Source organism: Melopsittacus undulatus, chromosome 2 (genome assembly GCF_012275295.1).
Source record: "Melopsittacus undulatus isolate bMelUnd1 chromosome 2, bMelUnd1.mat.Z, whole genome shotgun sequence".
Taxonomy (NCBI): Eukaryota; Metazoa; Chordata; class Aves; order Psittaciformes; family Psittaculidae; genus Melopsittacus; species Melopsittacus undulatus.
In genome coordinates this window covers 104,133,544-104,153,320 of record NC_047528.1, presented here as the reverse complement: position 1 = coordinate 104,153,320, position 19,777 = coordinate 104,133,544, and the positions used below count along the sequence as shown (strand labels likewise).

Genomic DNA, 19,777 nt, shown 5'->3' with positions numbered 1-19,777 from the left:
TTATTTTATTTTTTTTTAACTGTAGAAGTATGAGAGTAGTCCTGAGAAAGCTATTCTGTTCTATTCTGAGGGAGCTTTTTCTTCCACTGAACTTCACTACTCATTTCTGAAAATATATTGGAATAATCTGGGGCTACTACACATTAAACACCAACAAAAAGGATTTAGGCACCCAAAGTCCAGTATTTCTGTCTCTGTTCTCATCCCTGTCTTACAAACAGAGATATAGAATCACGGAATGGTTAGGATTGGAAAGAACCTTGAGATCATCCAGTTCCAACACCCTGCCATGGGCAGGGACACCTCACATTAGACCATGTTGCCCAAGACAGCTGCTCATACTCCCCAGTCGAGCAAAGAGCATATCCGGAAGTGGTATGGAGGTTGCAAGCTTCTATGGATGTGTTTGGTCATTGCATAGTACATCTACATTTACATAACACAGTGTCAGATGCCCCGGTGTGAGGGTTGAATTGTCCAACACACAAAGGCTCTTGACTTTTAGATGTTCTCAACATTATCTTCAGTGATACCACTTTACCATAGAAAGCATTAACAAAGTTAAGCATACTTTGTAGGTGGATATTTTCCACAGTATGCCGGTTGAATGACAGGTTTCAATTGTTTGTCCAGGAATTCAACAGTTCCTAGGGAGAGGGAAAGTAGACCTAGGTCTTGGATCATATGATTAATTTCACTCCCACAGCATCCACAGTCTCCCATACTCCTTTCCCTCAAAAGTGCTGCAAAGTGATCCAGTGTTTTCCAAGTGATCTTGGCCGATCTCCTGGATGCCACACCAAGTTCAAGTATCTTGCTGGTGTTGGTTCAGCACATGGGACTGTTCATTAAGAAAACTGATTACATCATTTATACTGGGAACAGCTGCAGGGAGCAGTTCAGTGGTAGTGTTCAAGGCTTCGTAATCTCCTGTTAGTTGCTACTTGCCATTACATTTCTTTACTGGCCATAAAAGAGAATTGTAGGGGAAATGAGACGTGACAATGATCCCCTGTTCCTCCAGCTCTTTTATCAATTCAGTAACAGGACAAATAGCACCAGAAGGTAATGTGTATTGTGGAATATTAACTTGCTTGCTATGGGGTAAAGGAGAAGCTGTTTGCAACAGATTAACATTTGAGGATACATTTGTTGGAGCTAAACTGGTGGACAGAGGGGGTGGTTCCCTATTTCCCACTTTCCCCACCACTGAACCTTTAGCACATCCATACCCTATATATTACAGGAACCTAAAAGTAAGGTCAGGTGGATTGTCTATCCATTAGACAGAACTAGTTTAGCCCTGACCAGTGGGTGGTTAGTGATTTTCCCATTAATGCCTACAATAGAAGCTAACTGCTTGCTAAGCAGAAGCTGTCATTTGTAAGCTTCTCACCTACCATCGGTATTTGGGCTCCTGTGTCAATAAGGAATGCTGTATGGCAGGGATCATTAACTACAACCATCACCTCTGGACTGGAATCCTCAGCAGTGGGAGCAGCGGTCACCAGTACTACCAGTGAACCAAGCTTCCACCCTTGTTTCCTGCATGTTCGTGATCTAGGTTTAGCACTGATAGATTTGGGTATATCCCTGTGCTTACATCCCCTGCATTCTCTGGCTCCCTAGCTGTTATCCTTTTAAACTGAACATTTCCCCCTTTTGACAAGTCACATCTTTTGCTGCCCTCTGACAGCTGCCTAGCATCCAGCACATAGTAACTTACCTTTTCCCTTCTTTAATTTAAAAGAAGCCCACCATGAGGCAAACTCCTCTGAAATATGATCAACATCCATGCAGTGGCTCTCAAACCGCCTGAAATTTTGCCACTCCTCTTTCTCAGATTCTACTACCAGTTGTTGGTAGTCAGTATTTTGTTTATTGTGGCACAGAGACACTATCTTTACAGTTACACCAAACCCATTGCTTCAACAAGCCTGGCAAAGCACCTTGTGCTTGCCAACAAAGCATGTCCAAGGGAGATCCCTCTTCTGACACCAATAAAATATTACAGCCTCTTTAAATCTCTTAAATTTACAGGAAACTACCAGACAAAAAATTATGGTTGCAGGAGACAGCAATTTTCAGGTGATTATGGCTGCACAATGGCCTCTCAGCTCTCCTGGGCCACCTGCCCAGCCTATCTGATGCTCTCACTATGACTAAAAACACTACTCCCAGCATAGATTAGGCCTTGGCATGAGCTGGGTTAGTGAAAATCTTAAACAGGAGTCGAGTGAACTGTCACAGAAGGGCCAGGATCTCAAACAAATAAAACAAAACAAGCAAAAACAAAACCAAAAAAAGGCAAGTGGTTACTATTATTTATCAGGTAGATTTAGATGAGATATTGGGAAGAAACTTTTTACTGTGAGGATGGTCAGTAAAGAGTGGGGTTGATTGAAAAATAGGGTGGATTGAAGAATAGGGTTGATTGAAGAATGGGGTTGTAAATATGTAACCTCAAGAATGTTAGGCTTTCTTAGCAACTATAGAGAAAACAAAATTACTAAAATAAGCTTTGCCAGAACCACCTGGTGGTTATTGATATGACAATAATCCTAAAACAAAGTGATGAAGAAATAACCCCCGGGGCTTCGAAAGCCCACTACCACTTTTTTTGTATGCATACAGGAGGCATTCTCTAAGAATTATGATGTAATGTATGTAATCTAGTGAATATGCATGTTTAAGGTGATGCGCGGAAAGACTCCACAACTAGTTAAAGTTTTAAAGTAGGTATGCTTTTATTCAGCGCTGAGGTGCATGGGGATAGCTCCTGCAAAGCATGCACACCTCAGGGTTGTTGTCCCTTTACATTTATTCTCTTAAGGTATACATAGACATGAGGTTGCCCAATCCACCTATACATATTTATTATCTATCCCCGCTTCGTATTATAATGAGCCAGAAGGTCCTTTGCACTTGCGCAGTGCCCCTTCTGGTCATGGGCAGGGGTCTCAGGATGAAGTAAATGAGTCTTCCTCCTGTGGGTAGGGGTCTTCAAGATGAAGTAAATGAGTCTTCCTCTTCTTAACCTTTACACCTTTTAATCTTCAGACATGGACTTAGGGTCTGGTCGGCGCCCAGTCTGCTTCTCCTGCCGCTTATCAGTAGGACCAAACACCTGTGCTTTTGTCATGGTGGTCGCCCAGTCTGCCTCTCCCTGGCTTATCAGCAGGACCTTTCATCTGCTTTTGTCAGTAGAACTAGCATCTGCTTCTTCCCCTCCAGCAGTAATCAATGCCTTGGCAAGGTGGCAATGGCAGGTACTTAGGACAGACAACACTTTTGTTTAAGCAAAGGAATTCCTTTAACTCCCTTGTACAATTTCTCTGTATTACCCCCCTGTACATTGGTTACCCGTGTATCAAAGGACAATATAATCACAACCTGGTTTATGCCTGGCAGAGACACGCTTGGATGAGCTATCCCCTGTGTCTCCCGGTGGTGCCGCAACAAAGAATAGCTGCTTGTCAACTTAAATCTTTGTTGGTGAGTTCCTGGAGTTTTCTCTAAATCATGAGACACTGGAATAGGTTGCCCAAGGAAGCTGTGGTTGCCCCATCCCTGGCAGTGTTCAAGACCAGGTTGGATGGGGGTTGGAAGTGATACATGGGTAACCAATGTACACTTGCCAAGGCATTGATTACTGCTGGAGGGGGAGAAGCAGATGCTAGTTCTACTGATAAAAGCAGATGATTGGTCCTACTGATAAGCTGGGGAGAGGAAGACTGGGAGACCAAGCCCTAAGACCATGACAAAAGCACAGGTGTTTGGTCCTACTGAGAAGTGGGGGAGAAGCAGACTGGGCGCCAACCAAATCCTAAGGCCACGTCTGAAGGTTAAAATGTGTAAAGTTTAAGAAGAGGAAGACTCATTTACTTCATCTTGAAGACCCCTACCCACAAGAGGAAGACTCATTTACTTCATCCTGAGACCCTTGCCCATGACCAGAAGGGGCACTGCGCAGGTGCAAAGGACCTTCCGGCTCATTATAATACAAAGTGGGGATAGATACTAAATATGTATAGGCAGATTGAGCAACCTCATGTCTATGTATACCATAAGAGAATAAATGTAAAGGGAGAACAACCCTGAAGTGTGCATGCTTTGGAGGCGCTATCCCCATGCACCTCAGCGCTGAATAAAAGCATACCTACTTTACAACTTTAACTAGTTGTGGAGTCTATCCGCGCATCAGAACTAGGTGATCTTTGAGGTCCTTTCTAAGCCAAACCATTCTGTGGTTCTAAGACAGTAAACAAATATATAATTTCTCATTTAAGCTTATTTCTCCTTCATAACAAAAAGGAATCACAATTGGAAGATGGTATCATATTGTATAGAATAGAAAACACAGCTGTCTCTCTGAAAGCATCTCCTTCACTAACTGCCATGGATCAGCTTAGTAAACTGCCCTTTTGATCTGTATGTATCCTTCTGAACGCTGGGAGCAATCCTGTTTTTCCTGTGGGCTCACTGGAGAGGCAGCTGGGACGTGATTTTCAATCAGTAGATATGTAGATATGTGTCTTCTGCTTTCTGAGGTGAGTGATGCCCAGGCCTTCTCAAGTGCTGGCTAGCAGATTCCCTCCTCCATGGGATGCTAGAAAGAGCATGCTAGAAAGCCAGGGGTTCAGTGCCACCTAGTTCTGATGCCAGATTTTCTTTAGTGAGCATGCACTTGTGTGAGACTTCAGCTTGATCAACAGAGCTGTTAACCTGTTATACTACCATTTACAAATTCAGACAACTAAGTGTTTTCTTCTAATCCAATAACACAGTATCACTGCCTGATATGGATGGTGTGACAAGAGTATGGTTTCACTGAACTGACCTCATACACGTGTCCACAGCTTTGTCTGTTGACAGTTACACACTGTAAACCAATCCCTCACCTCACTGGCAAATCTCTCTTCAGTCTGCAATTAAGTCCCCTTTATAATTCCACATTTTTTGCTGAGTTCACAACAGTATAGCTATTGCAAGTGTACAGAAATGGTAAATAACTTGCCTGTTATTTTTCTTAGTCAACTTTCTCCTGGTCTCTACCTCAGTTGTGAATGCTTCAGAGAAGAGATCATCCTTGCTTAATGCCTGAAAATTCCTTAGCTCTTAGGGAGAGCTACAGTAAATTGAAAAAAAAAACCAAACAAAAAACAAACATATATATATATGTTAGATTCTATTTTCATTGCAAAAAAAAAAAAAGAAAGAAAGAAAAAAAAAAAGACATGCCATAACCTGATTTGGTGTGATTATACTGTAAATAGGGCATAAACAGTCAAATGGAAAATAACCCACAATATTCACACCATTAAGACACTGTGTAATGGTAATCACTGTTCTTCTCTGCTGTTAGAAATATTTTCCAAGTGTCCTCAAAACTACATGGGCAGCAGGATGTGGCCCAATTCAAAGGCTTTAATGTTACTGCTAAGTAGAAATTAGACTCTCTTTTGCAAAAAAAGAAAAAATCATAGGTATTCATTGCAAAAGCATTAGGAAAAAGGCAGAGACCATCAGAAATATTTCTGACAAGTCAGTCCCATGTTTTAAAAAATTTAGTCCACTTAAGGTAAAAGTACAAATGTTGAATTTCAAAACCAGGCATATTCTATCTGAGGATGCCAAAGAATTTTTTCAATGTTGGTTGCTGAATTTAATAGGGAACATTTCCTCCACTTTATACACAGGGAAACAGGAACAAAAATTTGTTTGCCTTCAACTCACACTCCCTTTTCCCCAAGAACTGGGACACTTCCTGTGCCACACTGAGACCCAGCATTTTAAGCTGGTGCTTTAGCTTACCTTTAAGACTACAGACTTTGTTCCCAAACAGCATGGCCCTCTCTGCCTGCTGAGGTGCTAGAGCAGAGCCCCGCCATAGCACCTGCCCTGATGTGGGGACACTGTGCTTTTCCTGCTTTTTGTGGAGAGAGCCTTTTTTGTCTGATAGCCATGCTCAACACACTTCCAAATATTTCTCCTTTTATTTCTCAGCATCCTTTTGGATTTTGTAGTAGCTAAGGTGACGCGCGGATAGACTCCACAACTAGTTAAAGTTGTAAAGTAGGTATGCTTTTATTCAGCGCTGAGGTGCATGGGGATAGCTCCTGCAAAGCATGCACACCTCAGGGTTGTTGTCCCTTTACATTTATTCTCTTAAGGTATACATAGACATGAGGTTGCCCAATCCACCTATACATATGTATTATCTATCCCCGCTTCGTATTATAATGAGCCAGAAGGTCCTTTGCACTTGCGCAGTGCCCCTTCTGGTCATGGGCAGGGGTCTCAGGATGAAGTAAATGAGTCTTCCTCCTGTGGGTAGGGGTCTTCAAGATGAAGTAAATGAGTCTTCCTCTTCTTAACCTTTACACCTTTTAATCTTCAGACATGGACTTAGGGTTAGTCGGCACCCAGTCTGCTTCTCCTGCCGCTTATCAGTAGGACCCAACACCTGTGCTTTTGTCATGGTCTTAAGGCTTGGTCACCCAGTCTGCCTCTCCTGCCGCCTATCAGCAGGACCTTTCATCTGCTTTTGTCAGTAGAATTAGCATCTGTTTCTTCCCCTCCAGCAGTAATCAATGCCTTGACAAGATGGCAATGGCAGGTACTTAGGACAGACAACACTTTTGTTTAAGCAAAGGAATTCCTTTAACTCCCTTGTACAATTTTTCTGTATTACCCCCCTGTACATTGGTTACCCGTGTATCATAAGGATATAGTTATTTACTGTTACTGCATTAGTACCCAGAGGTCTTGCCTAGCACCAGAACCCCACAGCAGTATGTACTGCATGCAGTACAATTCAAGATATTCTCACCCTAAAAGACTTACAAATTAAACGAATGAAACAGATCCAGGCTGGGAAAAAGAGATTGCAGCTGTCAGTGTGTTTCAGACCCTGAAACTGAGTCCAGCATCACACATGAATACTGCAGCAGAGGAAGTCTGTGGAAAATTTCAAAAGATACAGTTAAATTCATCTTGCTGACAAAGTCATTGTCCCTGAGCAATCACTCAGCTCTGTGGCACAATTAAATACTCACTGGCCTCCAGAGAGTACAAGCACAACTCTGGTGATTAAGGCATTCTCCTGAGAGGGGCAGACACACATTTCAGGCCTTTTGCCAGAGAACACATAATGTGAAAGAGTTAAGCATTCATCTGTGCAGGCTTTTCACATCCCAAGCCATGACTTCTGACTGCTAACCTGCAAAGTTGAGTTGCATCTTTCTGGCCCAAAGAATACTTAAATAATTAATTCAAAGGGAAATAGTTCATGATGTAGGATGGGATAGGACAGGACAGTAGGGTAGCATACAGTAGTGTATAGTAGAGTAGAACAGAATAGAAATATAGAAATGTAAAAATACAGAAATAAAGAAATAGGCTAGGCTAACCAACAACACAGGGAAGAGCCTGATTATTTCCTCAGACGTGGGTTCAGGTTCTCTCAGTAAGTTAAAGTGCTGATGGGCCTGAACACTGAGCTACTGAGTTGATAAAGGCCACTCTCTGCTTTTTCTTACCTGCTTATGGGCCATGGATAGGCTTGTCTGTAGATAAGGCTCCTGTGAGAACCAAGGATAACTTCAGAGCTGTGAGCACAGGCTGCAAAGAAGTGCTTCATTGAACTTTCATGTTTATCCATTATAATTCAGTATAACTGCTGCTTGAAATGGTGGTCCCATCTCCTTCAGTTTGCCTTTCTCAAACTCCAGGAAGCACAAGAACATCACAATTTTAATGCCAGATCTAGTAATGATGTGGGTATGAGGCTTGTCAAATCAAATTGTTAATTTGACAGAAAATTTATCAATTTTTTTAGAGGTTATGGTATGGTGTTAATAACTGTCCTGTGGCCACTGAAATCGCTATCTCCAAGATAAAAGCGTCAGCAGGACCCTAACTCAGTAGGAATCCTTAAATACACTAGTGTAAGACTGCAGAAGACCCAGTATTTGGCATTTCTTATTTGTTTTCTGAAGAGATTCCCCATTCACCATGGTGGTGTCAGGACAGTTACAGAAGGAAGCCAGGTACTCAACAGACCCAGCAGAGAACTGCAAGGTTGTATGCAAGGCAAGTCCCTAAAAGCCAGATATGCTGCCCTGAACGTTCCAATGCTGAGATCATCTTTTGGATCTGGGTCACTCTGTGATGATGTAGGTGGTTTCAAATGTAAATGCAGACCATCACATGGATGAGGCATATATTTTTGGCAAAATTGGCAGCTTTACCTATGTTTTTCTGTTTGAGAAATGATTCATAAACAATCAGATTGGCTCTGGCTCTGTGTGGCAGATTGCACTTGAGCATGTGGCAGCCTTCTAGCAGAAAGCTAGGCTAAATCACTCACTGAAAGCGGAAGCCTTCTTTAGCATTTAACGCTTCCTTTGCATTTAACAGCAAAACTCAGGAAAGCACCAGCTTTTATTTTTCCTTTGTCCTATTCACTCCCCCAAGGCTCAAAAGACTGCAAATGGCTCTGGAGTATCAAAGCTTCAAATCCAGTGTAGGCTTGGCTCTTTTTCCCTTCAGCCTTGAGCATGGCAGTCTTAGAGATGGGATGAATACTCCCCATCTAGATAATTTAAACCTGTGTTTAATATTGATTCTGTCACTTTTTAACCTGTTTGGAAAGCACTCAGCTGACAACACAATGCCCAGTGCTTCTGACTATCTTGCACTTCATAAGAGATGATTTTGTGAGCTGTGGGTGCTTGCTGGAATAGAAGGGCTATGGTGCTTTTGGGTGAGATTAGCCAACTGGTAGAAGAACCTGCTCTGAGGGAAATATCTGGCCAAGATGTAGGCAGGTGGTGACAGGATTAAAATATACAACATGTGGCACATTACAGTGGACATACAAAGAGTCTTCCTCCCATATTCTACCACATGGACTGAGTCACACACTTTAAAACCCGTGTTCTTTGCATGAAGGAGCTGTTCAGCTTAAATCTATTCCTTCTGTAAATGAAATCTGTTCTTCAAATTTCTTTTGTTCTGCTGCTTTTATTTTTGTGGAATTTTTCCTTGGTGATGCCTTAGCTCTCAGTCTAGCCCTGAGACGTGAAAATTGTAAACCTCTCTAAATGTCAGCAGCTCTGGGAACAACTGCTTGGTATCTTCCTATCTTGGCTAGAGGCGTGTGGAGTTATAGAACCCCAACTAGAGTGCACTGGTACCTTGGATTTTCCTGCCCTCTTCTGTGCAATTATTTTGGGAGAAGTTACAGATCTAGGCCAGGGAAACTATATTCATAACGACCATTATTTAAGCCTTTTACCAGGTTCTGTCCTTGCAGCGGGACCTGACATACTGTCAAAGTTGACAGCACCATGCCAGTTTATTGCACCAGAACACCTGGCCATTTCTTTCCTCCCATATCCTGAGCTTGGCTGCTCTTCTACATGAACCCTGGCTCACTTCTGTCCTTAATAATATCTCCATGCTCCATATGCTCCCTCAGCCTCCCTTTGATTAGTGCTCCCAGAGTCTTCCTCACTGCTGACGTCAGGCACATGCAAAACTCTGTAATGTCCCAACAGCCCTTTTCAACCACTGGCTTTTAATCAGGGATTCTGTTTCCCCAGCACTTCTCTCACAGAGTGCACTTGAAGTGTGGCTGCTAATAGTGGCCATCACTGACTTATTTTATTGCTTCTACACAAGATTCTAAGTCAGAATTTTGTTGCTTTTCAGATGCACTGATTTTATATTTTTTTTCTTTGGTGCTGTGTCGTGATCCTAATTTCCTTCAGGATTTCTGCTTCCTCTCCTGGGAAATTTGTCTCTATTTCTGGCATCTATCCCTCCTAACCCTTCCCTTTTTTTTTTTTTCCCCTTCCAAAGACAGGGGAAAAGAATCCATTTAATATTTTTCTGTAGTAACGTCTATCTCATCTGTCAATAAATTACCCTTTGCCATCTCTGGGAGACCCCTTTGTCTCCCTTCCCTGACCTTATTCTGTATCTTGCCTGTTTTTTTTTTTAAGGGAGGGTGCAATATCCCTGGGCTGTCATTCCATGAAGAACAGCTGTCATTCCTCCCATAGTGTATGTGTATGTGTTTAAGGAAGGAGGGGAAAACGAGGGGGGAATTAGGGGAAGGCAGGGAGCTGCTACTGGGAAATATGATAGTCCTATTCACAGTGGAGAGTGCTTTATCATTTGTGATATTTGGCTGTAATTCTGTCTGTTTCTTCTAGTGGTGTTAGACATTCATTTTCTGATTAATAGAAATCTAATGATTATCTATCTGAAATATAACCACAAGAATATTTATTAAAGTAAACATGTTTTTAGAAATCATTATGTATGCATTTCATAAATTTCTCATTTTTTTTACAGTCTCTGCAACTGTGAATGCTATATCACTGTCAGAGCTGCAGTTTAATATTACAGAGTAGGTATTCAGAAAGCTTATCTGTGGCTAAAAACCACATGACTTTTCCATATATTTTCAGTGTAGCAAGCTGAAATGCTCACTGAAAGGGTTAAAGGGTGTGCATTAGACCTGCATGCAACTAGCTAAATGTGCAGACCTGCAAAAGGAAGAGACAGATCCATGAATCCAGCAATTCCTGCCCTTTTCTTACTCCTCCTTGTTCTGTTTGAAGCATTGCAGTATCCCGGAGAAGTCATCAAGGAGCATTCCCTGTGTATCTTGTGATGCAAGGTCCGCTTTGTGCTGGTCACACATAGTACAATGTACAAGTTCCCTTCTTCTTGCCTCTGCTCCCCACACAAATAAATCATTACTGAATAGAAAAGCAAATTCTGACTTTGATCAAACTTTACCAATATAAATACACTTCATCAAACTAAAGAAACAAAAAAACCTAAAAAAGAAATTCACCAAAGATGTCCTCACCCTTGTCGCATCTGGTAATTACATTTCTTAACACATTTGTTCTCACAATATGGACATGAACTAAGGAAATACAGTTATTATCTGTGATGTAGGTGCACTGCAGACACACCAAAGTGACCTGAAGGTACAAGACACACCACATGATGGTGCCCTTATTCTCCAAGCACCTGAGTCAAAAACCTGGTGAAACACACAATGAATCTTGTTTAATACACCCCTGGAGTTTTCTCTGGAACCAAGCTTTGAGCATGGAGGTGTTCCAGCAGCCAACTGATGAACTTCAGCCAAATAAAAAATATGTCTAGATATGACATACATACCAAACTTGTCACTTCCTTGTCCTGTGCTAGCAGGACATCAGCAGAACATCTTTTATATTAAAAGCACTATACTACTTTTATTTTACAACTGCTTTGTGAGTTATGTCTGCTCTGGTTCTTTCTCTCACATCTGGTGGCTCTGACTCATAGTCTCTGTGGAATGTAGCTACCCTAATTGAAAGTTATCCTATATCCACAGCCAGAGATAATGAATTCTTTAACCACCACAGCAAAATAAGTTTATTATTAGTACTATAGTAATAGAGTATTATTAGTAAACGAAGACAGTAATGTCTTAAAACTCTCCAGGGTGAATCACCAGGGTTTGGGAGCCAGAGCCCTTAACTCCCATGGAATGTAAGGTCATGCTGCTAGAAACAGTCTCAAATCTGCAGGGACTAAGGCTCTGTCTGCATATGAAAATAGGGTTTTCAAATGTGTCCTCCCACTAATAGCACAAACCCTGCTCTATCTCCAGGAACAATGCTGGGAGTCTGCTGAAGAATGGCTCCTGGCTACAGCCATCTTCAGCACTCTCCCATGTTAATTATTCAGGTCTTTTGTAAAAAGACACCTGTGGCATCTGGCAGAGTACCTGCACCAACATTGCCAGCCCTGAGGCTGAGAAACTGTTAAATAGCCTTAGTAACAGACTATTAAAATCCTGACCATGAGTGAGTGTGCATGGAATAATTGTCTACTTAGAAAAGAGGTGCCATTTTCTCATTCTCTTCCTGTAGTTGAATCCTTATCTCCTGGATAAATAAAACCAAACCTCCTCAGTTATTATTGTTCTTGTTCACCTTTTGACTCTTGATTAGATTTACCCCAGATACATCCCTTTGGCACTGAAAGTTTCTCGTGCAAGCTCTGGTGGAATTCTCACCCCCTGCTCCACCTCAAGTTCCTTGTTTTCTGAATGGCTGTTAACTATCGTCCTTTTAGCTATGTCTGAGATACACCTTCCTGAGTCATCACTCACTCTGATCAACACACTGCTCTGCATCACATTGAATCTTTACCTTATTTTTAACCATCAGCACTTGAGGCCAACCTGATGCCTTTATGAAGAGAGAAACTCAGGGTGATAGCTGCCTTGCTTGGGCTGATTCTCCTGTATGTTTCAGTGTTTTCCCAGATGAGGCCTCAGGATTATTGCAAACCAGTCCCAGGAAGAAATGCTGCTCAATTAGGTGAAAAGAAACTCTAAGGAAGAAAAAGGAATAGAGCCAGCAAATTGCTTGAGATAACAATCTCCCCCCACCCATGTGTCTCTGTAACTAAGAGGATTAGCTGAACTTTCTGTGTCACACCAAAACTGACAATAAGCAACAGTGACTTCCCCCCCGCTGGCACTTGTACCTTCACATGTTTCATTTTCTTGCCCATACTACTGCCTTGCCCCTTGCTGACTGTATGACAGACTTGAGGATGAACATGATGGCTTTCCTTTCCTTTTAAGATTTATGACTCAAAGCCAAACAAAACCCAACTCTAGTTATTACATGCTCTGTTTCCTGCTAACAACAACTCACTTTTAACTGTATAAGCTAACCAAGGAAACATGGAAATAGGGTCTACTCAATCTCACCTGATCTATTTGCTGTTTGCCAGAGACACAAACAGAAGCCTCAGGTCTGCTACCATGGCAGTAGGCATAAAGGAATCTCTTGGGAGCAGGACCAAACCTATATATAGCAGAAAACCTATTAAAATTCAAAACTACTGAGGCTCCATGTAGATACAGCACTACAAGCAATGAGATTATGTTTATTTCAGGTAAAGATTTACCACTGTGTGGTAGGAGAATTACCCAAGGTACTTTAGCATTGAGGGGAAATGAGCTTTGGCAAAGGGCTCTGTTGCTAATGATTGTATCAGCTCCATTTTCCTCTGACAATGGTGTACATGTGGTGAAAAAATATGTCTTTCGATTGATCAAACATCAAATAATTCCAGTTTCTATATCAAACCAATTCTTTTTTGCTGAGCTGCACAGAACATCACTTTAAACCAAGTGAGCAACTCCTTCCATAACACTGAACAGAACTTGTATGAAGAGACATGAAGATGATATTCTAAAAGACAACACAAAGGAGAAGTATCCTTCCATCAACAAATACTCCCTCCCCTTCTCCACCCCCAGTTTGCACACCAGACCACAGCAGGTGGTGGTGGAGATACAAAAGGTGAGTGCCTCTGATATTCAAAAGGGACACATGCAGGGACACCAACCGAGTAAGCAACTGTGCCACCAGTGAGGAAGGAAGTGGAAAGGAGAGGAAGTAGGAGAAGCAGAAATACTTTCACACTAATGTAGGTACCAACACTTGAAAAAGAATATTGTGATAAAACAAACTCGGACTTAGGTGACTGATACAAGGGTAGGGATTGAGGGAAAATGCTGGCACAGAAAAATGTGTAAGAACTGTTGGGATTGGGTCATAAACTGAGCAGGACTCACCAATGTTTGTAAGGCATTTTACTGAAGCAGGCATCTGTACTGTGTACCCCTTCGTCACAATACAACTCTCTGCACCTAAATTAAATCACTATGCCATTTCTGCCATGTTAAACGGTGAGAGCAGGTACTCCTAGGCCACATAAATTCAGCAAAGTAGTGGTCTGGGGATCCCTGCACAGCTTTATTTGTGATCAAAGTGCATGGTGTTGCGGGGGAAAAATACCTCTAGACAGATTTAGACTTTTACTCCAAAAACCTGCTCTGACTGAGGCACTGTAAAAAATGCCCAGGGTATTGCCATGGAGTAAGGACTGCCTTGTCACTCTACAGCAAGCCCTGTCTTGCTTATATGGATCAGCAGTTTTAGTTCAAAGGGATCTAGGTCCATTCTCTTTCCCCATTTACATGAAATGGGACCAGAGTGGAGAGTGGCAGCCTTTTAACAGTGCCCCAGAGCACTGCAAGAATTCTGCCTAGAAAGTGAAGGACACCGTGTCCAATTGAAATTACAGAGGAATTTGGGGTAGGCAGAATGTAATTACACAACTGGAATTTAAACAGTGAAATTAAAAAGAAATATTCAAGGATGAAGGGGCAGAGAGAATCCCTAATCTTCAGCCAGCCTAGGCTGTGTGACAGAAAAGTCTCTTTCTGAAGTGGGAATAAGCAAAAACCCTGTCCTGGAAGAAAGGGAGGTAGAGACAATGTTTCAAAAGCACCCTAACTCCAGCTGTGTGTTTGTTTCTTAGGCTATATCTATTCCACAGAAAACCTTGTGGTTGCTAAAAGGTGTCAGATATGCCCCTCTTGGCCCCCTCTTCACTGAGGTCAAAACCAATTTGGCTCCTCATGTAAGCAGCACCAAAGCATTCGCAAGGTCTACAGCAGAAAGCATGCTGTATGACTGGTCAGAAAAACCAGGAGCTCATCCCTCTTTTTCATAGAGGTACAAAACAGACTGTCTTTCCATATGGGGTCTGTCAGACTGCTAGTATTCTTGCTGTAAGAGCTGAGCTTTTCCTGAGTCTCAGTTAATAACTGTCATAACAAAAAATACTATGTATTTTTAAGGGCTCCTCTTTAGTAAAAGAAGGCAGAGAAAACCATGGAAAGCAGATCTGTGGCAGCTTTACAGTGACAACTTGAATCAGGCAATTGCAAGAGATCTGAATCAAGCTGTGGGACCCTGCTGTTGTCCCTCTCAGAGTAGAGAGAGAGGTAAAGATAGATCCAGCTTTGCGGATCTCTGGGGCCTTTCAATCAAGGCACTGTAGAGAATCGGAGTCTCTCTTCTTGGGCTGCCCAACCACGCATGCAGCTGAAGACCGCTACTGAATTTCTCTGCCTTAGTTTACCATTGCTAAAAAAGCACAGTTACAATTTTCCTGTATCTTCTAAATTGGTAATTTGTAAGATGTAATTGATTAAAATTGGAAGGCGCTCAGATGCTGCACTCATGACCACCATTTAAATGAATACAAAAAATTAACCTAGAAAAAGTGCAGCCAAAGCACCAGACAGCAAGAAACAGATTGAAAAACCCACCTGAAAAGGTAAGTATTCTCCTAGTGATTACCTCTCTCTTTAATGAGGATGTGTGAAGGTTCTGAATTACGGTTTTTCTTTTTTTTTTCTTTTTTTTTAATATGAAAAACATGCTTCTTTCTGTCTGTGCTCCATTTCTTACCTTCAAAAATGCAGCTAGCTGCACCTGGGAGGGGCAGAGTATTGTAAGATGGAACAAGTTCCCTGCTTACAATTTCATTAGCTGGGAGACTCAGAGGATCGGCAACAAGTCTCAGAAACCAGAGATTCCCACTCATCTTTTCTCCAATCCAGAGACAGCAGAAGGGGGATGAAAACAGAGCTGGAAAGCAGTCTGGTCAAAGGCAGCCAGCAGCATGTGTAGGGGAAAATAACAGCCTATATATGCAATGGACAGTCTCCATTCCTCTGCTGTTTGTGCTCAGCACCCACAAGGTGCACAGGAAGGAGCTTTGAAGGTAGGGCAGAGCATAATACTGGAAAGGGATGGTTCTGGTGGGTCCCAAACCTTGGGGGTGAGGGCAGAGAGTCTCTGCCACCTTCATAACAGGAGGAGGGTGGGGAGCAACACAAACAGCTTTGTGGTTAAAGTACTGAACACCACAGCCTCAGAGCACTTAGGCCCAAGGCTGAGTCCCACTGATGATGCCGTGACACTGGAGGAGCTATGCATGGTCTTTCTATTGCTTTTCATGACTTCTCCTCAACCAAGGAGCTACTAATCCAATTTTTCCCATGCTCTCTGCCTGCCATCTCTCTAAATTACAACCTTTTTGAGACATGGATGGTCTTTTGTTGTTCATTTATTGATAGCACATTCAAAAAATGAGACTGTAAAAGAGAGACTGCCAGTCTCTCTGAAAGGGCATGTATTACAGATGAAAAATGGTAAACAGAGACACAAAGGTAAGTTTAATTAAAGGTGAGGCAGTTTGAGCAGTCTGAAAGTGGAATGATTTGAGAGGTTTTGAGGAGGTATGCACAAAAGCCTAAGGGGCAAAGAATTACTTTCATGGCAGAAGCCTCTGCCGCAGTACCTGGAGGACCAAAGGGAATGCTGAAGCAACCATGACTCTACAAATAGGGCCTCCTTGAGGAAGGAAATCAGCTGTGAAGAGGATAGAAAGAAGAGATATTGTGTGAGAAAAGCAGCATCTGGGATTCACATCTGAGTGGCACAGTGGAGTTGGAGCAGAGCAAATAGGTTTGCTCTTCATTTCTCTGTATTCTAAAACTATGTGGGGAAAAGGGTAATTTCCTTCCCAATGTGCTTTTTGCTTAAATACTGTTGTGTTTCTTTTGTCCCCTGCCTCCCCATCTTAAAAAATAAAAATTATCTCTGAAGCACTACTGAATTAATTCTAGCAAGAGACAGACAATTCAGAAGGTAATACAGCAATCACAGAAAATTTTGGGCTACAGGCACAAGAACAGATGAAGGAGAGCTAGGAATTAGGAGGCGTCTTGATCAAAATGCAGACAATGGACAGAGACATACTGCAGAGCTTTAAAAGATCCTGAAATACTATTTCTTCCCTTTAGAGGTGTGTTGAATTTTAACACTGTATTGTTTTTCACAGTCAGGAAATATTTTTAAAGCAAAATCCCTGCAAGAGGTGATTCTATAAGGCTGACATGTCCAGTTAGAGAACAGAAACATGGAGTACTGCAAAGGTGCTTGCTGCTTTGGGCTGTGTTTGAGTAGAAGATGTGTGTTCCAAAGCACCATAGTGAGCCCAGTCTCTCTGACTGCAGCCAAACAACTCGGTTTCACACTTACATCTTTTTATGACACCAGAGTGCTCAGCTTCTTGCAGGAAGGTTTGTATCATCTTTGTGTCCAATTCTCTCAAATTTCGAGTATTTCCAGAAAGTTGCTCACAAGTAAGACACCAGACAGGCACTATGTGGAAAGTAACACCAAATAATAAGTTTGCAGAAATCACAAGCTGTTTGCAGACAATTCACAACTGAAAGAGAGGTAAAATTTACCTTATAAATTATTCATCACTAATGATTTGGTTAGCTTTCCTGGGTATATAGCCAGGGATGTATGACATCTTGGGGAAGGCATCAGATAGAGAGGCATTCAAAGTAAAGCAGGGAAGAGGATGCAAATATAGGTTGAGAGCAACCTTTAAAGAGAAAGGGAGAGCAGCTATGTGGCCAAACAGAATGAAGTTCTCTTTATAGCTGGTCAATTAGAAAACATGGACAACCAGGAAAAAGCAAACCCAAATCCAAACAAAACCAAAAAAGCACTCTCCCAAAAAAAAAAACCCAAACCAACCCACCCACCTGTTTGTTTTCAGACTTCTTTGGCAGCTATGGGTTCCAGCTAACTGCAGAAACTGAGCAAGAGGAAAGGTGTGGTAATGGGAGCAAATACCTGTGAGAAGTTGCTACTATGAGGGAGGAGGTTAGTGGGAAGTAGCATGCAAGACTGAGAAGAGCCTACAGGTGAGATGGGAAGATACAAAAGAGAATATTCAGAGTAGGCAGGATTAGAGCTGTTCAGAGTCTTAATCTAGGCAGCCCCTTCTCTACACCTTAATCTGTTGCGGTGCAGCCACTGTGTGGCCATAAAACTGGATTAACTGGCCCACAAGGATCATGGCTGAACAGAAGAGGAGCATGACAGTATGCCTTTGTTTACATGTTCACTTCTGAGAGTGAAACACAGATCTTCCTGAGACAAAGCTCTTAATTACTAGTATGGAGTATCATTAATGAACACTGGAGAGTACAGTGTTAGTGGAACGTTTTCGCTTTCATAGCGCAGTGCATTTCTGCTAATGTTTTCTGCAGTATCAAGAGGCTTTTTTGTAGTGTGGAAAAAAAATCCCATTAACAGAGGAACTTATTTTTAAATAAAAATGTCAAAACCACCTTTCTGTTTCAGCCCCTGGAGAGAAACCCTGCTGTTTCCCTCCTTCAGCCTTTCCTTTTTGGCTCTTCCCTCATAATGAAAAAAAATCTAGTGACTGCCTCTGACATGACTTGCAATTCCTTCAGCAACGACATGCAAGAACGGATCGTTGCCTCCTTCTCTTATTCCACAAGGGTTTTGAGCCCCAGAAGAAAATCTGGCTTGGACTCTGACCTCTTGAAGTTAATGACTCTTGGAAAACATTAAGACTGAATCCTTAATGAATGCCATTCTGTATCACTTTCTGTATCTTCTTTTGCTTTTTATCGATGTACATTAAAAAGATCAGGCATAACCTGTATTTATACAATATTAAGGTTAAGCATGTGAGAAAGTCTTATTTTTACTCTGCCAAATCTGTCAAGAATCGGCTGAATTTTGCCCCTCTACCTGCTTAGCCAATTGCCTGTCCCCTTTGGAAGTTTTGAATCTAAAGCTAAATTTATTTGTTGGTCCCTGTATTCTCTTACTATTTACTCCCTTTTAATGAGGGAGGTGGGAAGCCTGACTTCCTCTTCATGTTAGTCAAATCTGATGCGGTAAGTGGAAATACTTGGTTGAGAAAGGCACCCCAGGAGCATTGTACTGCCCGGAATGAGGGGTAAATCGCGTGGAAATCAGTGTGCGTTTCTCGACAGAGGAAAATCGTCTCTTTAGCAATTGCCCTCTTCAGGCCACCACTCCTGCCCTCCTCCACGGTCAACGGCGGGTTGCACGCAATTTTCTCTGCAAGCAATTCCTATTTATTTACATGGGATTCATTTTGCTTTGAGCTTGAGGAGTACCTGTCGTGCAGGCGAAACTACTATAGGTATTTTCACACCGTCACTTGCCGGTAACAGCTCTTTCAGAAATGCCCTTTCAGGCCAACGGCTCCATTTGAACCCAGTGTCATCTGCTCGCCCCTCTGTTAGTACGGCTATTAACCACTCCCGCTACACCCGGTCGGCCTAGCGGCAGAACGGCTCACGGACACTGCATGAAAAACGGAGAGTACAACCCCTCTTTCCTCAATAGGAGCGGCTACTCCCTACCCCGCCGCTGTTAACCCACGGCCAAGGCTTTCCGAAACCCCCCGGCGCCGCAGGGGGCACACCTCCTCCCGAGTCAGACACTGGGCTGGTGACGGCTGAGTGAACCAGCACAGGGTCCGTGTCCCCCACCCACGCCATCCAGTGCCACCAGCGATCCCCCCATCATATACAGGAACGCGTCGGGAAAGAGGATGGGGAGAGTAAGAAGTACAGATGAGATATGACTAAAACAACACTGCGTGCAGCGTGAAGGTTTACACGCTAAATAAACTCCAGCCAAAAGTGAATGGAAGACACACACACACGCCTGCGCAGTGCCGCTCGCAGGCTGCACCACGGGTGTACGGGGGTGAGCGGGGAGAGGACGCATGCGCGGGAACGCACCTCCCGGTGGACGGGGGAACGGAGGGGGGGGGGGGGGAAGGAAAAGTGGCGCATGCGCAGAACGCGGCAGTGGCGCGGTGGTGTGGTGCATGCGCAGTAGGGCGGATGGGGGGGATGGGGGGAGAAGAGGAGGGGCTGAGGAGGAGGGGGGTGGGGGGTACGGGCGCGAGGGAGGGTTTAGCGTGCGGCCGATTTTGGTTAAAATATTCAAAA

At 42.8% G+C, this 19,777-nt stretch overlaps 1 protein-coding gene across 1 annotated transcript in view; it reads right to left on the bottom strand.

The window, feature by feature from the left end:
• The window catches only part of GPA33 (glycoprotein A33), a 54,755-nt gene extending 37,196 nt beyond the window's left edge, over positions 1-17,559 (bottom strand). Inside the window, exons 1-2 of the mRNA XM_031045033.2 lie at positions 17,516-17,559; positions 16,998-17,120 (exon numbers count right to left, since the gene is read on the bottom strand). Of these exons, the coding sequence (XP_030900893.2) occupies positions 16,998-17,049 (52 nt within the window). The 5' untranslated portion in view covers positions 17,050-17,120; positions 17,516-17,559. The remainder of the gene's footprint in view (positions 1-16,997; positions 17,121-17,515) is intronic.
• Between the last annotated feature and the right edge of the window lie 2,218 nt (positions 17,560-19,777).